The sequence below is a fragment of the Pongo pygmaeus genome, chromosome 20, assembly GCF_028885625.2.
Source record: "Pongo pygmaeus isolate AG05252 chromosome 20, NHGRI_mPonPyg2-v2.0_pri, whole genome shotgun sequence".
Classification (NCBI taxonomy): Eukaryota; Metazoa; Chordata; class Mammalia; order Primates; family Hominidae; genus Pongo; species Pongo pygmaeus.
In genome coordinates this window covers 45,052,219-45,074,435 of record NC_072393.2, presented here as the reverse complement: position 1 = coordinate 45,074,435, position 22,217 = coordinate 45,052,219, and the positions used below count along the sequence as shown (strand labels likewise).

The window sequence follows — 22,217 nt, the reverse complement described above, 5'->3', positions numbered from 1 at the left end:
GCCTTCAGTTGAGATGGAGAGACTGTGGTTAGAATTTCTTTGGGACTAATGATCAAAAATTGTGTTTTGGCAGCCAGGCGTGGTGGCTCACGCCTGTAATCCCAGCACTTTATTTTGGTTTTTGGTTTTTGGTTTTGGTTTTGTTTTGTTTTGTTTTGAGACGGAGTCTCGCTCTGTCGCCCAGGCTGGAGTGCAGTAGCATGATCTCAGCTCACTGCAACCTCCGCCTCCTGGGTTCAAGCGATTTTCGTGCCTCAGCCTTCCGAGTAGCTGGGACTACAGGCGCCCACCACCAAGCCTGACTAATTTTTTTGTATTTTTAGTAGAGACAGGGTTTCATCATGTTAGCCAGGATGGTCTCGATCTCCTGACCTTGTGATCCGCCCTCCTCAGCCTCCCAAAGTGCTGGGATCACAGGCATGACCACCGCGCCCAGCCTCCAGCACTTTCTTTTGAAGGTGGAGACGGGCAGATCACTTAAGGCCAGGAGTTCGAGACCAGCCTGGCCAACATGGCAAAATCCCATCTCTACTAAAAATACAAAAGTTAGCTGGGTGTGGTGGTGGGCACTTGTAATCCCAGCTACCCAGGAGGCTGAGGCAGGAGAATTGCTTGAGCCCAGGAAGCGTAAGTTGCAGTGACCCAGGAGGTGGAGGTTGCAGTGAGCCAGGATCGCACCACTGCACTCCAGCCTGGGTGACAGAGTGAGACTCTGTCTCAAAAAAATAAAAATAGAAATAAAAGAAGGTAGTTGGAGAATCAGCATTAAAACTTAGTTTAAGAATTTTTACTTGATCTTTCTATTTTTCCAGAGAGTTTCTCTGGCCTCTTTTCTTTGACTTGCAGGTACTGAGCAGTGTATTATTATAGCCATTCAGAATGGAAGCTACACTGAATTCTGGAGACTTTACGGCTAGCCTATAATTACAAATTCCCTCCAGTGACCAAGCTATCTACCTAATTTGAAGTTACCTTCCAGAGAAGTCCTTTCTTTTGTCTTCTGTGGAATATCACAAATGTGCCTTTTGAAGCATATATGTCACATGTGGGAGAACTCACTCCATCTCTCCAAGAGAACTGTAGAAACAAAGTAAGGTACACGTGAGTCAGAATGATTTCCAACCCAATCAGCTCCCAGACATGACCTGTGATAGGTCAGAATTTTTAGATGGATCCTCCTGAAGTTCAGTTGCCAGCAACTCTCATGTTTGGATTCCAGTTAAATTCAAAGGATTTTTTTTTCGAGACAGGGTCTTGCTCTGTCACACAGGGCTGGAGTGCAGTGGTGCAATCATAGCTCACTGCACAGTCCACCTACCAAGCTCAAGTCATCCTCCCACCTCAGCCTCCTGAATAGCTGAGATTACAGGTGCACATGCCACCATGCCTGCCTAATTTTTTTTTTCTGTAGGGACAGGGGTCTCACTATGTTGCCCAGGCTGGTCTCAAACTCATGGGCTCAAGCGATCCTCCCACCTTTGCCTCCCAACTTGCTGGGATTACAGGCATGAGCCACTACACCCAGCCACAGCTGACTGATTTTAAATGGAACATAGACTTTCACATTTTGGGTTATCATCAGGATCAGAGCTAGCCACACAGAAAGACTAACCATAGCATTAGAGAGTTGGGGCTTGGAGCCATGCGATACTAGGTAGGAGGCTGGAGATTGACTTCAACAAAATGGGCAATGCTTTAATCAAGCATGCCTATGGAGTAAAACCCCAGTAAAAACTCTGGACACCAAAGCCTGGGTGAGAGTCCTACGTTAGCACTATCCCTGCACTTATTGCCACACATGGACGACAAAGGGTAAAACATCCCTAGGAACACAGGAACTTCACATTTGGAACCCTCTCCATCCTTATACATTGTGCCTTATACATCTCTTCTAATCTGTGTCCTTTGCCTGTAATAAGCATGACTGTGAATATAACAGATTTCAATGAGCTCTGGGAATTATCAAGCCTAAAGGCGGTTTTGGGAAACCCCCAAACTTCCAGTGTCAAAATATTATTTACAGGCCAGGCCGAGTGGCTCAGGCCGGTAATCCCAGCACTTTGGGAGGCCAAGGCAGGATGATCACTTGAGTCCAGGAGTTCGAGACCAGCCTGGGCAACATAGTGAGACCCAATTTCTACAAAAAAAAAATCAGCTGGGTGTGGTGGTGTACACCTGTAGTCCCAGTTACTCCAGAGGCTGAGGCAGGAGCATGGCTTGAGGCTGGGAGGTCAAAGCAGCAGTAACCGAGATCTCACCACTGCACTCCAGCCTAGGCGACAGGGAGAGACCTTGTCTGAAAAAAAAAAGACAGGAGCTGGAAAATGACCTTATAAGGAACTTTACATTAATACTGAAGTGGCTGTAATTTAAGATACCGCACAGTCCGCAGGTCCTCAGGCGCTCAGAGGACCAGAGGAGGCTACAGACGTAATGGCTACTCAGGACCGCTAGGGAACGCTCGAGGATTGTGCACCGTGCTTACGCATGCGCACACTCTGGCCCGCACAGCGTTTACGAGCGCACCGAGACTCGCGCATGCGCACGTCCCGCATACAGCGGTGCCGTGCCGTTATTCCAGTCTCTGTAGAAACGCTCGGACTATGGCGGAGCCGGCTGGGCTGTCGGAGATGTCCGAGCTCCCCGGAGACAGCAGTGTCCCACAGGTGGGCACAGCGAGTGGCGTCAGCGACGTACTGCGGGGGGCAGTCGGCGGCGGGGTTCGGGTGCAGGAGGCCCGGGACCCAGTGGCCGAAGCTGCGCGGTCCATGGCGCGGGTGCCGGGCCCTGTGCCCGGGCCCATCCCCAGCAGCGTCCCAGACCTGGCGTCCGCGCCAGACCCCCATCAGCAGCTCTCTTTCTTAGAAATTAACCGGCAGCTGTTGTTCCGCGAGTATCTGGATGGTAGCTCCATGATTCCGGTCAGATTACTACGGGATTTCGAGGAACGCCGCAGGCTGTTTGTGGAAGGCTGCAAGGCGAGGGAAGCAGCCTTTGACGCGGATCCCCCGCAGATGGACTTCGCTGCTGTCGCGTTTACGGTAGCGCTGACTGCCTCCGAGGCCCTCAGTCCTCTGGCCGACTGAGTCGGCTGTGATGATGAGATTGGTGGCAAGGAATAGCCAAGTGACCCTTTTCGGATCAAAAGAATAGGCAGGCTGTGCCAGTTTAGTTAACTCAGTCATTAGGGGGAATGCAAACTGGAAGGGAATACGGCAATGTGCAATTGAAGGAGGAAGCACACTCCGAAATGGAAACAGGCGAGACTGTTGAATCTTGTTTTCTTTCTTTTTTAGTATTATTTAAATAGAGAAGGGAGTATCGCATCCCTAGGCTGGTCCCGAACGCTTGGACCCGAACGATCCTCCCGCTTCGGCCTCCCAAAGTGCTGGGATTACTTTACAGGCGTGAGCCACCGCGCCCGGCCGAATCTTGTTTTCAAACAGGTCCCAAGACATTTCTGACTTAGCACTTTGTTAGCAATGCATTTTCCTGCATTTGTGAAGAATCCTTCATGACTTTCACCATAAAGGATGGTTTTGCAAAGATCTGAGAAAAACAAATGCCAATAATAGAACCCATAGAAATGAACCTAAGTGATGAAAGAAAACAAAGAAATAGAGTTGTCAGGAATCCAGGTGTACCTGAGTTACTAGGATTGGAAGGCTATTGAGAGGACTTTGAAATTTCACAGTTTGTGGTCATGTCAATAAATCTTAGTGTAAGATTTATATTTGTGTTTTCTGAGGTACTTTAGATGAACAGTAAATATTCAATAGAAAAAACCCGTATTATATGATCAATGTTTTCAAGTCTATGTGAAAGTGGGTAGGTGTGGAATAAACTTGTTTTTTGTTAATTTTAAGCTTTTTATTTTATTCTAGAATATGTATTCTATTCACAAGACTCAACAAAAAAAAGTATCGGCCAGGCGCACTGGCTCACGCCTGTAATCCCAGCACTTTGGGAGGCCAAGGCGGGTGGATCACCTGAGGTCAGGAATTCAAGACCACTCTGGCCAACATGGTGAAACCCCATCTCTACTAAAAATAAAAAATTAGCTGGGTGTGGTGGCACACGCCTGTAGTCCCAGCTACTCGGGAGGCTGAGGCAGGAGAATCACTTGAACCTGGGAGGCGGAGGTTGCAGTGAGTCGAGATCACGCCACTGCACTCCAGCCTGGTCAACAGAGTGGGACTCCGTCTCAAAAAAAAAAAAGTATCAAAAGATGCTGTGAGAAATCTCTCTTGTTGCTGTCCTTTGCCAAACTCAGAACTATTCCATGCAGGTGTCATTGCTTGTGGCTTGGAGTTTTGTTGTTGTTTTCTTGGTTTTGCTTGTTTTTTGCTTTTTCACTGTATGCCTTTCAAGTTTTCTAATGCATATGCAAATAAACATCAATCTAAATATTGTGCATTTTCCCTTTTAATATCAAGGTAGTTAACTTGTATCACGAGGTATAAATTTTTAAAAATATAAAATCAAGGTAGCATATTGTATACCTCTATCAGCATCTTGGGTTTTTTCAGTTATATATGGAGAGATTTATATATCAGGGTTTGTTTTTTTTTTCTTTTTTTATATATAGAAACAGAGATGGGGCCTCATTATGTTGTCTAGGCTTGTTTCCAACTCCTAGTTTCAACTGTTCCTCCTGCCTCAGCTTCCCAAAGTACTAAGTGCTGGGTGTGAGCTACTCCACTGGGCCTTTTTTTTTTTTTTTTTTTTTTTACAACTACAGTGTAAAGCCGTATCTTAGTATAATGAACTAGACACCTTTTGGACATCTGGGTTGTTTGCAAAATGTTTTAACATTTTCTATGCATTTATACATGTTTACTCGTTTTCCATAGTACACTTTTTTTTTTTTTTTCTTTTTGAGACGGAGTCTTGCTCTGTCACCCAGGCTGGAGTGCAGTGGTGCAATCTCAGCTCACTGCAATCTCTGCCTCCTGGGTTCAAGTGATTCTCCTGCCTCAGCCTCTGGAGTACCTGGGACTACAGGCACATGCCACCATGGCCGGCTAATTTTTTGTATTTTTAGTAGAGAAAGGGTTTCACTGTGTTAGCCAGGATGGTCTCCGTTTCCTGACCTCGTGATCTGCCTGCCTCAGCCTCCCAAAGTGTTGGGATTATAGGCGTGAGCCACCGCACCCAGCCACCTTGTTTTTTGTTTGTTTTTGTTTTTGTTTTCTGAGACGGAGTCTCACTCTGTCGCCCAGACTGGAGTGCAGTGGCACTATCTCAGCTGACTGCAACCGCCACTTCCTGGGTTCAAGCTGTTCTGCCTCAGCCTCCGAGTAGCTGGGACTACAGGTGCACCACTGTGCCCAGCTAATTTTTGTATTTTTTTAGAGAAAGGGTTTCACCATGTTGGCCAGGCCGGTCTCGAACTCCTGACCTTGTGATCCGCCCACCTTGGCCTCCCAAAGTGCTGAGATTACAGGCATGAGCCACCACGCCCCACCCCACCTTGGTATTTTTAATGTGTCACCAGAGTGCCCTCCTTGGGGCTCAACCACTTTACCTTCCATTCAGCCAGGGATAGTTGTGCCTTTTTCTCCACAGCCTGGCTAATCTGACAGCTTTGGGAGCATCTGACAGTAAAAGATGGTTTCTCACTATGGTTTTCATTTGAATTTCTCTAATTATGAGTGAGGATGCATATTTTCAAATACTTAAGAGCCATTTGTTTTCACTTCTCAGTGAACTACCTGTCCATATTCTTATTTTTTATTGGCTTGTAAGTTATGTGTCAGTCACTAAAGAAGTTAGCCCTTTGTGATGACATGGAATATAGTTCACAGCAGTTCAGACTGCTGTGATCCTTTTGCCATGCAGAAATGTTGGGCGGGCGTGATGGCTCACGCCTGTAATCCCAGCACTTTGGGAGGCCGAGGTGGGCGGATCACAAGGTCAGGAGATCAATACCATCCTGGCTAACACAGTGAAACCCCGTCTCTACTAAAAATACAAAAATTAACCGGGCGTGGTGGCGGGCGCCTGTAGTCCCAGCTACTCAGGAGGCTGAGGCAGGAGAATGGCGTGAGCCCGGGAGGCGGGGTTTGCAGTGAGCCGAGATTGCGCCACTGCACTCCAGCCTGGGCAACAGAGCCAGACTCCCTCTCAAAAAGAAAAAAAAGAAAAATGTTTAATGTAGCTGTGTATATTCAGTTTATTTCTTTTGTGGTTTCTAGACTTTGAGTCATGGGGCCGGGTGTGGCTCACGCCTGTAATCCTAGCACTTTGGGAGCCCGAGGTGGGCAGATCACAAGGTCAAGAGATCGAGACCATCCTGGCCAACATGGTGAAACTCGGCTCTACTAAAAATACAAAAATTAGCTGAGCATGGTGGCGCGCACCTGCAATCCCAGCTACTTGGGAGGCTGAGGCAGGAGAATCGCTTGCACTCGGGAGGCAGAGGTTGCAGTGAGCCCAGATCGTGCCATTGCACTCCAGCCTGGTGACAGAGCGAGACTCCATCTCAAAAAAAAAAAAAAAAAAAAAAAAAAAGAAAGGTCTTTGCCACTGCAGGATCATAAAGGAATCTATTTTCTTTTTTTTTTTTTTTTTTTTTTTTGCCTCAGGTTGCACCCTACCTTCCCCCCACACTCATGAAGGAATACTTTTAAGTTTTAAATGTTAACATTACAATTTTTATTCATTTGGAATATTTTAGGTCCTAGTAGTGCTAGTCCACCCTCATTGCTCTTCTTTTCCAAAGTTTCTCAGGCTGTTCTTTGATTTTTTTTTTTTCTATTGTGGAACTTTAGGATCATCTTGACTAGTTTCAATTTTTACAAAAGCTGTTAGTATTTTTATATGGGTTGCATTCAATATATATACTGTTGAGTGAGAATTGACATCTTCGTGATGTCATCCTATCCAGCAATGTGGTAAGTCTTTTCATTTGTCCCCAGATGTATTTTAAAGTTTCCTTTATATAGGTCTTGCATATTTTTGTTAAAAATATTCCAAGGTTTGTTTGGTTTTCTGTTTGCTGTTTATGGCTACTGTAAATGAGGTTTTGTGGTGTGTAAATTTGAATATCTCTTTTTTTTTTTTTTCTTTTGGTGCTCTATTAAAGTTACTCTATTCTCTTATTGTTTGCAGTAACTTTTCTTTGGTATACAAAGAACAATAGTTTTACCTCATTCTTTTTTTTTGGGGGACAGAGTCTCGCTGTCGGCCAGGCTGGAGTGCAGTGGCACCATCTCGGCTCACTGCAACCTCTGCCCCCCAGGTTCAAGCGATTCTCCTGCCTCAGCCTCCTGAGTAGCTGGGATTACAGGCGCCCACCACCACACTCAGCTAATTTCTGTATTTTTAGTAGAGACAGGGCTTCACCACATTTGCCAGGCTGGTCTGGAACTCCTGACCTCAGGCAATCTGCCCGCCTCGGCCTCCCAAAGTGCTGGGATTACAGGCATGAGCCACTGCACCCGTCTGGTAGAGAATTTTGTTAAAGGTCAGATCCGCATTTATGGATCTCTTTTCTCCCATGATATATTCATATGTTTTTTGTTTTTTGTTTGAGACGGAGTTTCACTCTTGTTGCCCAGGCTGAAGTGCAATGGCACAACCTCGGCTCACCGCAACCTCCACCTCCCGGGTTCCAGCGATTCTTCTGCCCCAGTCTCCTGAGTAGCTGGGATTACAGGCATGCACCACCACACCCGGCTAATTTTGTATTTTTAGTAGAGATGGGGTTTCTCCATGTTGGTCAGCCTGGTCTCGAACTCCCGACCTCAGGTGATCCGCCCGCCTTGGCCTCCCAAAGTGCTGGGATTACAGGCATGAGCCACTGCGCCCGGCAGTATATTCATATGTTAAATCATGTTCATAGGTTTTGTAGTAATGGTCCTTGCATTTGAAGTGCCCCTCCCTTAGACATGATACATTCTTCCTTAGTATGATATTGAATTCCATTTTATTTTATGGAATAAAATAAAATTTTATTTAAGATTTTGTATTAGAATTCATAAGTGAAATTAGTTTCCAGTTTATCAACCTTTTCAGTATTTAGATCAACTGTATTTCATATATATCATTTCATATGAAGAGTACAGAAGTGTTTTATTTTTTCCCTGCTCTGAAAAAAGCCGGCATTGGAATTATCTGGTTTTTAAAGTTTCACAGATTTTTATTCTGAAAACCATTCAGAGCTAATGCTTTTTAGGAGAGTAGTTCATTGATAATTTTCTTTTTCTTGTGAGATAAAATCAAGAGTTCGTAGGGTACTTGTCTCAGTAGTAGTATTTCTCTACTGACTTAGAATATAGCATTTTCAGGCCAGGTGCTGTGGCTCACGCCTGTAATCCCAGCACTTTGGGAGGCCAAGGCGGGTGAATCACTTGAGGTCAGGAATCCAAGACCAGCCTGGCCAACATGGCGAAACCCCATCTCTACTAAAAATACAAAAATTAGCTGGATGTGGTGGGGCACTCCTGTAATCCCTGCTACTCAGGAGGCTGAGGCAGGAAGGATTGCTTGAACTTGGGAGGTGGAGGTTGCAGTGAGCCAAGATCCCACCACTGCACTCCAGCCTGGGTGAGAGAGCAAGACTGTCTCAAAAAAAAAAAAAAGGCCGGGTCCAGGGGCTCACGCCTGTAATCCCAGCACTTTGGGAGGCCAAAGCAGGCGGATCACCTGAGGTCAGGAGTTCGAGACCATCCTGGCCAACATGGTGAAACCCCGTCTCTACTAAAAATACAAAAAATAGCCAGGTGTGGTGGCACGCACCTGTAATCCCAGCTACTCGGGAGGCTGAGGCAGAAGAATCACTTGAACCCGGGAGGTGGAAGTTGCAGTGAACCGAGATCGCACCATTGCACTCCAGCCTGGGTGATGTAGCACTTTCTGGCTTATTTTGCCAGAAAAAAAAAAAAAAAAAAAGAAGTGTGTTTCTTAATTCCTGAAGGTGTTCAGGTTTTTATGTTTCTTTTGTTACTGATTTCTGACTTAAGTACATAGTGGTCAGAGAATGTGGTTTGAATGATGCAAATTATTTAAAATGTATGGAGGCTTTATGGCACAACACATTGTTACATTTTGTAAATATTTCATTTGTGCAGAAAGGTATTCTCCAATTGTTAGGTACAATTATATACATTTGTTCATTAGATCAGGCTTGTAGTTTATGTTCTACATACTCTTTCTTCTACATCCTGAATTATTTTTTCTCAGTTTCACCTGTCTCTAATTTAGGCCTATTTGTCAATTTCACATTATAATGTGAACTATAGTTTTCTCAACTTTTGCTTAATGTATTTTGTTTTTGTTTTGTTTTGTTTTTGAGATGGAGTCTCACTCTGTTGCCCAGGCTGGAGTGCACTGGTGCGATCTCGGCTCACTGCAACCTCCACCTCCTGGGTTCAAGCGATTCTCCTATCTCAGCCTCCCGAGTAGCTGGGATTACAGGCGTGCACCACCAGGCCCAGCTAATGTTTGTTTGTTTGTTTGTTTTTGAGACGGAGTCTTGCAGTGTCGCCCAAGCTGGAGTGCAGTGGCGCGATCTCGGCTCACGTGCAAGCTCCGCCTCCCAGGTTCACGCCATTCTCCTGCTTCAGCCTCCCAAGTAGCTGGGAGTACAGGCGCCCGCCACCACGCCCAGCTAATTTTTTGTATTTTTTTTTAGTAGAGATGGAGTTTCACCGTGTTAGCCAGGATGGTCTCGATTTCCTGACCTCGTGATCCGCCCCCCTCAGCTTCCCAAAGTGCTGGAATTACAGGCGTGAGCCACCACGCCTGCCCGGCTGCTTAATGTATTTTGAAGCTGTTAATAGGTACATACAGTTTAGAATTGTACCATCCTCCTGCCCAATTAAAATGTTTATTATTCTGTAGTTACTACTTTATGTCTACGATGCAATTCTGACACTACCCGGAGTGAATATTCGTCTCCACAAGTTTAAGGACTCAGTCTTCCACAAGGCTGTCCTCACTCCAGACACCAGCCACAAGCTCTGGTGTTCCCAGACCTCCTTACTTCTGACCAACTGGCTACAAATTCAGGGGGTTCCCACTCCTCCTTCAGGGTCAGTAATTCACTAGAGTGACTCACAGAACTGGGGAAAGTGCTATGATTTTATAGTTTTATTATAGAAAAAAAAAAAGATAAAAATCAGGATTAGCCAAGAAAGAAAGACACACATGGCGAGGTCTGGGATGGTCCCAGTGCAGTTTCCATGTCCTCTCCCTGTGGAGGCAGGACACATCAGTTTTCTGGCACATGGATTTGTGGTGATAGGCGGAGTATTCCTAGCCGGGAAAGCTATCTGGGCCTGAGTGCACAAAGTTTTTATTGGGGTTTTATTTTTTATTTATTTTTTTTCTGAGACGGAGTCTTGCTCTGTCACCCAGGCTGGAGTGCAATGGCCCGATCTCGGCTCACTTCAACCTCCGCCTCCCAGGTTCAAGCGATTCTCCTGCCTCACCCTCCGGAGTAGCTGGGATTACAGGCATGCGCCACCACGCCCAGCTAATTTTTGTATTTTTAGTAGAGGCGGGGTTTCACCATGTTGGCCAGGCTGGTCTCGAATGCCTGACCTGATGATCCGTCCACCTCAGCCTCCCACAGTACTGGGATTACAGGCATTAACCACCACACCCAGCCTATTGCGGTTTGATTATGCAGGAGTGATAGACTGGATCATTGGTCATGGAACTGAACTCAATCTCCAGCTTCCTTCCCCTCTCAGACTGTCAAGCTGATACCACGTGGCTCAAAGTCCAGCTTTCTCATAATCTCATAGTGGCCCTTCTGTCACTGACAGCCGCCATTCTGATTCACCTAATTACCATAAACAGGAAGTGCACCGTTAGTCACCTTTTGAGCCTAAACTATCAAGTATGGGCCAGCGCCGTGGCTCACACCTGTAATTCTAGCACTTTGGGAGGCCAAGGCAGGTGGATTGCCTGAGGTCAGGAGTTCGAGATCAGCCTGAGCAACACGGTGAAACCCCGTCAGTACTAAAATACAAAAAAAAAAAAAAAAATAGCTGGGCGTGGCGGTGTGCACCTGTAGTCCCAGCTACTCAGGAGGCTGAGGAAAGAGAATCGCTTGAACACGGGAGGCGGAGGTTGCAGTGAGCCAACAGCATACCACTGCACTCCAGCCTGGGTAACAGAGTGAGACTCTGTCTCCAAAAAAAAAAAAAAACTATCAAGTATGGCCCAAGGGGCCCACTATGTTAACGGTGACACCCCTATCACTTGGGAAATGCCAAGGATTTAAAGAGTCCCTCCCAGCAACTGGACACAAAGGCCAACCAAATTCTCTACTATACAACAATATCTGTTTTTTACTTTAATGACTTTTATGTTAACAACATTTTTTTCCTTTTTTTTTTTTTTTTTGAGACGGAGTCTCGCTCTGTCCCCAAGGCTGGAGTGCAGTGGCGCAATCTTGGCTCACTGCAAGCTCCGCCTCCCGGGTTCATGCCATTCTCCTGCCTCAGCCTCCAGAGTAGCTGGGACTACAGGCGCCCGCCACCACGCCCAGCTAATTTTTTGTATTTTTTCTTTTTAGTAGAGATGGGGTTTCACCATGTTAGGCAGGATGGTCTCGATCTCCTGACCTCGTGATCCGCCCGCCTCGGCCTCCCAAAGTGCTGGGATTACAGGTGTGAGCCACTGCGCCTGGCCTTTTTTTTCCTTTATTGAGACAGGGTCTCAATCTGTCACTGAGGCTGGAGTGCAGTGGCACAATCATGGCTCGCTGCAGCCTCGGCCTCCTGGGCTCAAGCAATCCTCCAGCCTGTTTCCTGAGTAGCTGAGACTACAGGCGAATGCCACCACGCTGGGCTAATTTTTGTATTTTTTGTAGAGACAGGGTTTCTTTATGTTGCCCAGGCCAGTCTTGAACTCCTGGCCTCAAGTCATCCTCCCGCCTCTGCCTCCCTAAGTGCTAGGATTACAGGTGTGAGCCACCATGCCTGGCTTCTTTTAATTGCTAACTCATGTTCCTCAAAATATTATCTTTGGGAACTACCTGGGGAATGGTTCAGCATCTTCTTAGTTGACTTCTGTTTAATCGTAACACGTACTTGGGAACATTCCTAACCAGACATTAATTTAGATGAAATTTCGGACTTGTCAGATGGCAGGAATTTAGGTCCCAAATTTGTGTGAGTGCAGGCTTATTAACAGAAGGCTTTCTTTCACTCAGTTGCTCACTAACAAGGTGGAGACGGCTAATCACCCCAACTGCCTACCTCTGTGAGAGGGGCATTTGTTTCCCAGCCTACCCACTGGAGGTACTGCCTCCTGGGGTTCCCGGCATCCACATGGTCTCCACTCTGGCATCTCATCCCGCTTGGGCCTTGGGTTCTGTCTTTTCCCTTCACATTTTGAGTCATGCAGGTTCTCGCCATCAAAATTAGCAGATTTCCTCACAGCAAGCACTAACTCCAACACCAACCACTTCTGGATTTATATTTCCGTAAGATTTCTGGACTCCAGGAGTTCCCTTACCTTCCCGCCAGCTCAATTTTGCATTAAAAATATTTTTAAAATATTTTAGGGACAGAGCGAGACTCCGTCTCAAAAAAAAAAAAAGCAGCTCTCCCTCTCCCTCTCCCCCTCCCTCTCCCCTTCTCCCTCTCCCTGTCCCCTTTCTTCGGTCTCCCTCTCCTTTTCTCGGTCTCCCTCTGTTGCCGAAGCTGGACTGTACTGCGGTGATCTCGGCTCGCTGCAACCTCCCTGCCTCGGGCTCCTGTGATTCTCCTGCCTCGGCCTGCCCGGTGCCTGGGATTGCAGGTGCGCGCGCCGCCACGCCTGACTGGTTTTTGTATTTTTGGTGGAGATGGGGTTTCGCCGTGTTGACCGGGCTGGTCTCCAGCTCCTGGCCTCAAGTGATCTGCCCGCCTCGGCCTCCCGAGGTGCTGGGATTGCAGACGGAGTCTCGCTCACTCAATGCTCAATGGTGCTCGGGCTGGAGTGCAGTGGCTGATCTCAGCTGGCTACAACCTCCACCTCCCAACCGCTTGCCTTGGCCTCCTAAAGTGCTAAGATTACAGCCTCTGCCCTGCCGCCACCCCGTCTAGGAAGTGAGGAGCGTCTCTGTCTGGCCGCCCATCATCTGGGATGTGAGGAGCTCCTCTGCCCTGCCGCCACCCCGTCTAGGAAGTGAGGAGCGTCTCTGTCTGGCCGCCCATCATCTGGGATGTGAGGAGCGCCTCTGCCCGGCCGCCCATCGTCTGGGAGGTGAGGAGCGCCTCTGCCCGGCCGCCCTGTCTGGGAGGTGAGGAGCGCCTCTGCCCGGCTGCCCTGTCTGGGAGGTGTACCCAACAGCTCCAAACAGAGAGCGACCATCGGGAGCAGGCCATGAGGACGATGGTGGTTTTGTTGAAAAGAAGGGGGGGAAATGTGGGGAAAGGAAGGACAGATCGGATTGTTGCTGTGTCTGTGTAGAAAGAGGTGGGCATAGGAGACTCCAGTTTGTTCTGACTAGGAGAAATTCTTCTGCCTTGGGATGCTGTTGATCTATGGCCTTTCCCCCAGCCCCCTGCTCTCTGAAACATGTGCTGTGTCAACTCAGGGTTAAATGGATGAAGGGCGGTGCAAGATGTGCCTTATTAAACAGATGCTTGAAGGCAGCATGCTCTTTGAGAGTCATCACACTCCCTAATCTCAAGTACCCAGGGACACAAACACTGCAGAAGGCCGCAGGGACCTCTGCCTAGGAAAACCAGAGACCTTTGTTCATGTGTTTATCTCCTGACCTTCTCTCCACTATTATCCTATGACCCTGCCATATCCCCCTCTCCGAGAAACACCCAAGAATCATCAATAAATACTTCATAAAAAATATATATATATATATATTTTAGGCCGGGCGTGGTGGCTCACACCTGTAATCCCAGCACTTTGGGAGGCTGAGGTGGGCGGATCACGAGATCAGGAGTTGGAGACCAGCCTGGCCAACATGGTGAAACCCTGTCTCTACCAAAGATACAAAAAATCAGCCAGGCGTGGTGGCGGGCGCCTGTAATCCTGGCTACTCTGGAGGCTGAGGTAGGAGAATCACTTGAACCAGGGAGGCGGAGGTTGCAGTGAGCCAAGATCGCGCCATTGCATTCCAGCCTGGGTGACAGGGCAAGACTCTGTCTCAAAAAAATAAAAAATAAAAATATTTTATGAGTTATGTTAGGCGTTCTGAACCAGGGTGGTGTCACCAAGTTCATAAAAGTGTGATTAAAGCAAACCCCTGGCCAGGCGTGGTGGCTCACGTCTGTAACCCAGCACTTCAGAAAGCCAAGGCAGGTGGATTGCTTGAGCCCAGGAGTTCAAGACCAGCCTGGGCAACATGAGGAGACCCCCATCTCTACTAAAAATACAAAAATCATTAGCCTGCCAGGTGCAGTGACTCACGCCTGAAATCCCAGCACTTTGGGAGGCCGAGGCAGACAGATCACAAGGTCAGGAGTTCGAAACCAGCCTGACCAACATGGCGAAACTCCTTCTCTATTAAAAATACAAAAATCAGCCGAGCATGGTGGGGCACGCCTGTAATCCCAGCTACTCAGGAGGCTGAGGCAGGAGAATGGCTTGAACTCAGGAGGCAGTGGTTGCAGTGATCTGAGATCGCGCCACTGCCCTCCAGCCTGGGGGACAGAGTGAGACTGTGTCTCAAAAAAAAAAAAAAATCGTTAGCCTGTCATGGTCGCACGTGCCCATAACCCCAGCTACTTGGGAGGCTGACGTGGGAGCATTGCTTGAGCCCAGGAGTTCAAGGCTGCAGTGAACTGAGATCGTGCCACTACACTTCAGCCTGGGTGACAGAGCGAGACTCTGTCTCAAAAAAAAACAAATCCCTAACTGTAGGGGGTGGAAAGTATCTTTCACATAGGAAATATCCTCTCATGTTTTATACCGCTTGACACATACAGATTTCACTGAGACAAACCCCATATATGTTTTGGGACTTTTCCCTACCCTCCAGCACTCTGTCTTAGCAGGCATGATAGATAACTTATTTCCTACTCACACCAGCATATCATTGTATGTATAGGGCTAGCACATTATCCTGTCAGGTGTTGAAAAGATCAGGCCAGGAGAGGTGGCTCACGCCTGTAATCCCAGCAGTGAGGCTGAGTTGGGCAGATCACTTAAGGTCAGGCGTTAGAGACCAGCCTGTCCAACATGGCAAAACCCCATCTCTACTAAAAATACAAAAATTAGCTGGGTGTGGTGGTGCATGCCTGTAATCCCAGCTATTCAGGAAGCTGAGGCAGGAGAATCGCTTGAACCCGGGAGGCAGAGGTTGCAGTAAGCCAAGATTGGGCTGTTGCACTCCAGCCTGAGTGACAGAGCCAGACTCCATCTCAAAAAACAAACAAACAAAACAGAATTTGTGTTTTCTACTGTGTGAGCCATTGGCAGTCAAGTCTGCTGTTACTTGTAGGCAAAAGCACTCCTAACTGAAATCTACTACTAACTGAAACTTACTAATTCTATGATAAGCCTTCTGCTAATCCTTTCCCAAGCATAATTTAGTATGTAATTATCACAAAAATTCCACAAGTTAAATAGTGCTATGACGTCCATTTTATGGAGGAGGAAATGGAGGCTCAGAGAGGTGGAGTCCCTTGTTGGTGGTCACACAGCAACTAAGTGGTAAAGTCTGAGCCCCCCCTGCCTGTGCCCTTGACCTCCTGGCATGTGACCACTGACCCCACCATGCCACGTGCAGAGTACGGAGCCCATAAATGTCCAATGAATGTGAAAATGCCTCTCCTCCAGCCCCAGGTCACAGAGACGCTCCCTACAACACTGGCATTCTAAAACCTATGGGTTTTTTTCCTTTTTTTATTTTTTTTTCTTGAAACAGGGTCTCACTCTGTTGCCCAGGCTGCAATATAGTGGCATAATCATGGCTTACTGCAGCCTCCTGAGCTCAAGCCATCCTCCTGCCTCAGCCTCCCAAATATCTGGGACCACAGGCACACACCACCACACCTGGCTAATGTTTTATTTTTTGTAGAGTTGGGGTCTCACTATGTTGTGCAGGCTGGAACACAGATCTTACAGGTTTAGAAAGTGGGCCCTGGAGCATAATCGAATTTGGAGTGTCACGGGTTTGAGACTGACTGCCATCCCTGTTTCCCTCACAACTCCAGAAAATGCCAGTAAGATGGAAGGTTTTCAAAATGTATCTAGAACCAGGGCATGGGAAACGAGGAAGCCACAAAAGAAACAAACTGCCCTCAGGAGCAAGAGGAGTGGAGGCCAGACAGAGGACTGGAGCCACAGGACTAGCCTTCCAAGCTCCCCTCCCTCCCACCCTGGGGCCAGAATATCAGAGATGCTGGGAGCAGTGCAGCAGGTGACTTCCACAGACCTCAGAGGTGAGTGTGGCGACAGCAGACACAGTCAGACTGGACACAGGGGGGCAGACTCTGCATGTATTCTCCTCTTCCCCTCCCTGAGCTCACCCCAGCCCCAGCCACCATCAGAAAAGGACCTGACTTGGCAACATTTCAGCCCTTCTCATCATCCCGCTGAGACTCCTAAGATGGGAGAGAAAGAAAAACATTTAAAATAACAATAACAATGACAGCTCCATAAAAATAAGTGTTTATATAGGGTCTACCATGCCTCAGGCACTGTTATACTGTTTTCCATGGACTACAATGCCCAATGCCCATTCTAGTTTCCTCACTATTTTTTCTTTTCCTTTTTTTTTTTTTTTTTTTTTTTTGAGACAGAGTCTCGCTCTGTCGCCCAGACTGGAGTGCAGTGGCACAATCTCAGCTCACTGCAAGCTCCGCCTCTCAGGTTCACACCATTCTCCTGCCTCAGCCTTCCGAGTAGCTGGGACTACAGGCCCCTGCCACCACGCCCAGCTAATTTTTTTGTATTTTTAGTAGAGACGAGGTTTCACTGTGTTAGCCAGGATGGTCTCGATCTTCTGACCTCGTGATCCGCCCGCCTTGGCCTCCCAAAGTGCTGGGATTACAGGGGTGAGCCATCGCGCCCGTCACTTTTTTTTTTCTTGTACTTTTTTTTTCTTGTAGAGACAGGGTCTTGCTCTGTCGCCCAAGCTAGAGTGCAGTGGCCCGGTCAGAGCTCACTGCAGCCTCTAACTCCTAGGCTCAAGCAATCCACCCACCTCAGGCTTTCAAAGTGCTGGGATTACAGGCGTGAGCCACTGCGCCTGGCTAATTTATTTATTTATTTATTTATTTATTATTATTTTTCTTTTTTTTTGTAGAGACAGTCTCATTATGTTGCCCTGGCTGGTCTCGAACTCCTGGGCTCAAGTGATCTGCCATTTTAGCCACCCAAAGTGCTAGGATTGTGCCCTGCCTCCTTGCTATTTTTCAAACTCACTGAACACAGTCCTACCCCAGGGTCTTACAGTTGAGGAAACTGAGGCTCAGAAAAGGATGTAGGTGACTTGTCATGATTCTAACAGTGAGGACCGGCTGAGCTAGGATCAAGACCGAGACAGAACCCTGCCCCATCCTCCTACCCGGCCCCCAGCCCTCCCACCGCAGCCTTGGGAGCTCCACGCTCACCTCCAGCTCCACCCCTTGCCGGCTACCTTTTCTTGATCTCCTCATCGATAACACTCACGATTTTCTGCAGGGTGGACTCGTTCACAAAGCCATCACCCCTCTGGGCACAGAGGAGAGAAAGCACACAGGTCTCCCAACCCCAGGAACTTAGCGCCACCCCACCTCCCTGTCCCGGACTCTTACTCAGAATCACCTTCTTGGAATGGACCAGTCTCCCGTTCACAAACACCTCAAACTCCCCTGTAGCCTGGGCAGCTCTGTCCTCCTCCTGGGAGGAAATGGTGAGGGTAGGGGAGGCTAAGCTCTCCCCTCCAAGCCCCTTGGGGATCTCAGATCCCTGACCACCCCCCTCTTCCCCAGGACCCCCACACACTTACAAAGAGTAGGTGATTTGGAAATTGCTGCTCCAGGCTCTTTTTCAGTAGAATGTACTGAGGGGAGGAGATGGGGTCATGGGGTCGCAGGGGAGGGGAAACAGGGACTCCTCCCAGTCTTCCTGCCTCAGGCTCGCCCTACCTCCAAAGCCAAAACTACTCACCCGAAGGCTATAGCTTCAGAGGCCACTGGAGGCCAACAGCAGGAGGAGAAAGTTAGAGAGACACCAGGGAAAACACGGCATCAGTATCTTCCCCAGCTCAGGGCACCCTATGAACACCTGAGTTAGATCATGTTCCTCCCCTGTTCAGAATCCCGAAGTAGTGCCATCTCACGCAGGGGAAAAACCAGTCCTTCCCGTGGCCTGCAAGCCACTACAGGATCTGCCTTCTCACCTCTCTGTCCCCATCTTCTCCCATTTCTCCCCAACTCATTCACCCTGAGCCAGCCACAGAAGCCCCTAGCTCATCTTTCTTTCTTTCTCTCTCTCTTTTTTTTTTTTTGAGATGGAGTCTCGCTCTGTCGCCCAGGCTGGAGTGCAATGGCGAGATCTCGGCTCACTGCAAGCTCCGCCTCCCAGGTTCACACCATTCTCCTGCTTCAGCCTCCCGAGTAGCTGGGACTATAGGCAGCCGCCACCACGCCCAGCTAATTTTTTATATTTTTGTGGAGACAGGGTTTCACCATGTTGGCCAGGATGGTTTTGATTTCCTGACCTCGTGATCCACCCACCTCGGCCTCCCAAAGTGCTGGGATTACAGGCATGAGCCACCGTGCCAGGCTTTTTTTTTTTTTTTTTTTTTGAGACAGAGTCTTGCTCTGTCACCCAGGCTGGAGAGCAGTGGTGCGATCTCAGCTCACTGCAACCTTCCACCTCCTGGGTTCCAGCAATTCTCCCACTTCAGCTTCCCAAGTAGCTGGGATTACAGGCGTGCACCATCACACCCAGCTAATTTTTGAAATTTTTTATAGAGACAGGGTTTCACCATGTTGCCATGTTGTCCAGGCTGGTCTTGAACACCTGGCCTCAAGTGATCCACCCACCTTGGCCTCCCAAAGTGCTGGGATTACAGGCCCGGCCCCTAGCTCATCTTTCAACACCTCAGGTACGCCCTGCCTCAGGGCCTTTGCACTGGCAGTTCCCTCAGCCGAATGCTCTCCCCACAGCATCCACACAACTTCTCTCCTTCCTTCAGGGCTTCGCTCATATACCCCCTTCTCAGTGAGGCCTTCCTGACCACCCCAGCTAAAACTGCAACCCCCCAAAATGCCTTTTGTTCACAGTACGGATCACCTCCTCACATGTGAGATCATTCTCTACGGGTCATATTACTGTTTTTTTGCTTGCCCCTCCACACCAGCCCATGGGAGCCACAAGGACGGGGATCTCGGTCTTGTTCACTGCTGTGTCTCTGATGCCAATAGGGCCTGGAACATGGTGGGTGGTGAAGAAGTAGTTGTTGAATGAAGGAATGAATACATGAATACATGGAGTCAGAGAAAGAGACAGAAAAGAGAAGATGGAGAGAAAGAGGCCAGAGGTGAGGGAACCGAGATAGGGAGAAGGAGAAACACACAACACTCTGGGAAAGGAAAGACACAGGCTGGGCACAGTGGCTCACACATGTAATCCCGGATCTTTGGGAGGCTGAGGCAGGAGGACTACTTGAATGTAGAAGTTGAAGAACAGCCTGGGCAACATAGTGATACTGCCCCCGCACCCCATCCCCGACCTAGTCTCTACAAAAAATTAAAAAATTAGGGGCCAGGCGCGGTGGCTGGGGCGGTGGCTCACGCCTGTAATCCCAGCACTTTGTGAGGCCAAGGCGGATGGATCACGAGGTCAGAAGATCAAGACCAGCCTGGCCAACATGGTGAAACCCCGTCTCTACTAAAAAAAAAAAAAATACAAAATTAGCCGGGCATGGTGACACATGCTTGTGGTTCCAGCTATTTGGGAGGCTGAGGCAGGAGAATTGCTTGAACCCGGGAGGCAGAGGTTGCAGTGAGCAGAGATCGCGCCATTGCACTCCAGCCTGGGCAACAAGAGTGAAACTCCGTCTCAAAAAAAAAAAAAAATTAGGCAGGCATGGTGGTGCACACCTCTAGTCCCAGCTACTCAGGAGGCTGAGGTGGGAGGATCACTTGAGCCCTGGAGGTCGAGGCTGCAGTGAGCAGTGATTGCACCATTGCACTCCAGCCTGGGCAGTAAAGCAAGACCTGTCCGAAACACAAACAAAAACAAAAAAGAGAGAGAGAGTGAGGTGGGGAGACAGAGAGTGGGAGAGACCGCCTGTGGGCAGAGACAGAAGAGGAGAAAGTGAGAGAGAGAGAGAGAGAGACAAGGGGCCAGAGAGGCTTCCAGGGCAGGAGAGAGGCTGGGAAGGGAAGCCAGAGCCCCCATCATGTGCAGTGTCTTTGGGTTGGTCTTGCTGGGGAACAAAGCAGGTCGATCTGCTCTGCTCAGCACCCCATCCCTAGCACAGGCCTGGCACTTGGCCCGCGGGGCACTCAGAAACGAATGAATGAATGAATGAAGCTCAGATCCAAAGCAGGGATTTGAACCTGAAGCTCTCCTGCCCCAAAGAGAATGAGAGACAAGAGCGGGTTTCCAATCTGGGAACTGGAACTCTGGGGCTCTACCTGAATCCCTCCCCTCGTCCTACCTCAACCCTGACCTCCACGTCCCCGGAGACCCAGCCCCCACCGCCGGCCCTGTCCTCGGCGGTTGGGAGAGGCATGTGTGAGGTCCTCACCAGTAGGTCACTCGAATCAGGACCCTTTTGTCCAGCGCGAAGTTCTCGCTGGAGGAGGCGAAGTTTTCCGTAGAATTCTGTAAGGAGACGGCCGACGGGGTGGTCCCCAGGATGGGCGAGGGGACAGGACTGGGAATGGGGGGATCCGCCAGCCCGGTGGCCGACAGGTCTGCCCTGAAGGTGAAGTCCAGGGTGGGCCCGGGTGAGTTCGCGGCCTGCGGGGTGCGCGCGGGAAGGGGCCCCGGGGCGGGTCCGGCCTCGCTGGAGACCGACGGGATGAGCTTCAGGCTCGGCGCCGGCTCAGGGTCCTCCTCGGGCGACAAAGGCAGCTCCGGAGCAGGTTCCGGGGGCGGATGCAAAGGTAGGGCCGGGGCCAGGTAGGAGTCCAAGATGGGGAGCGCGGCCCGAATCCCTGCCAGGACCTGGGCTGGGGGTGGGGCTGGGGCTGGGGCTGGGACCCGGACTGGAGTAGTCAGGGTCCGAGCCGGAGTAGGGACCGGAGTTGGGTTCCGGACGGGAACGGGAGTCGGGACCGGAGTAGGGATCCAGGCTGGAGCTGGAGGCGGAACCAGACGGGGGATCCGGGCCAGAGCGGGAGTGGGGACCAGAGTGGGGATCTGGGCCGGAGCGGGAGTCAGGACCAGAGGGGGAGTCCCGGCTGGAGACGGAGTCAGGACTGGAGTCATGGTCCGGATGGGGGTCCGAGTACGGACCGGAGTCGGGGTCCGGAGTGGAGTCGGTGTCCGGGTCGGGGTAGAAGCCCGGACTGAGGTTGAAGTCCGCGCCGAGGAGGGGGCTGGGGTCCGCGCCTGGTTATTCATGGGGCCCAGGGGGACCCGGGCAAGCCGGTTGGGGAGTCCCGCCCGCCTTCCCTCTTTGGGCGGGGAGAGCGTCTCCCGCACCGGGTTCTGAGACTGGGCGGGACCACTGGGGGGCTCTGTTACACCGAGTTCCACCTGGCCCCCGGGTTCCACTGCTCGAAGGGCGCGCGACCTCCGGACCTCGCCGAGTAACTCCCGCCCCCTTAACCCCCGACGCCAGGCTGAGAAACACACAGATTGCCCCAGTGCCTCCGCAGCTGTCGGTGACACTCAGGTATTCAGCATATGTGTACTGAGTGCCTGCTGCGTGCACACTTCTCTGCTGGGTGAATTTGGGGACAGAGCAGGGATCAGGAAAGCCCTGGTCCCTGCCCTCACCAGGCTCCCTGTCCAGTGGGGACACATACCCATCACCAAAGAGCTACAGCCCAGAGCGTTCAAGGCCAGAATGAGGGAGCCCAGGAGCTGTGGGATCCCAGAATAGGTTCAGTCAGTCTGCGGCAATCAGAGACGGCTCCCTAGAAAAGGGGACAACTGACATCTGGAGAATGATGATGAGCACCACGGAGACAGTCACTCTGTGGCCCAGGCTGTTGTGCAGTGGTGTGATCTCAGCTCACTGCAACCTCAGCCTTCTGGATTCAAGAGATTCTCCTGCCTCATCCTCCCAAGTAGCTGGAATTACACTGTGGTGCCCGCCACCACACCCAGCTAATGTTTGTGTTTTCAGTAGAGATGGGGTT

The 22,217-nt window shown here is 49.7% G+C and overlaps 2 protein-coding genes across 3 annotated transcripts; one reads left to right on the top strand and one right to left on the bottom strand.

The window, feature by feature from the left end:
• Positions 1 to 2,544: 2,544 nt before the first annotated feature.
• Positions 2,545 to 4,407, top strand: EID2B (EP300 interacting inhibitor of differentiation 2B). Its single transcript, XM_054462706.2, has one exon. The coding sequence runs from the start codon at positions 2,604 to 2,606 to the stop codon at positions 3,084 to 3,086; it is 483 nt and encodes a 160-aa protein (XP_054318681.1). The 5' UTR covers positions 2,545 to 2,603; the 3' UTR covers positions 3,087 to 4,407.
• Positions 4,408 to 15,638: 11,231 nt separating this feature from the next.
• On the bottom strand, positions 15,639 to 21,581 carry SELENOV (selenoprotein V). Of its 2 annotated transcripts, XM_054462705.2 has the most exons (6): positions 20,654 to 21,581; positions 18,061 to 18,085; positions 17,900 to 17,953; positions 17,716 to 17,790; positions 17,523 to 17,622; positions 15,639 to 16,511 (listed from the first exon to the last, which is right to left on the bottom strand). In XM_054462705.2, the coding sequence occupies exons 1-5, from the start codon at positions 21,472 to 21,474 to the stop codon at positions 17,545 to 17,547; spliced, it is 1,053 nt and encodes a 350-aa protein (XP_054318680.2). In that variant the 5' UTR covers positions 21,475 to 21,581; the 3' UTR covers positions 15,639 to 16,511; positions 17,523 to 17,544. The 2 variants fall into 2 exon arrangements, with proteins under 2 accessions (XP_054318680.2, XP_063513835.1); XM_063657765.1 differs by having other exon boundaries at positions 17,523 to 17,790; positions 20,654 to 21,543.
• Between the last annotated feature and the right edge of the window lie 636 nt (positions 21,582 to 22,217).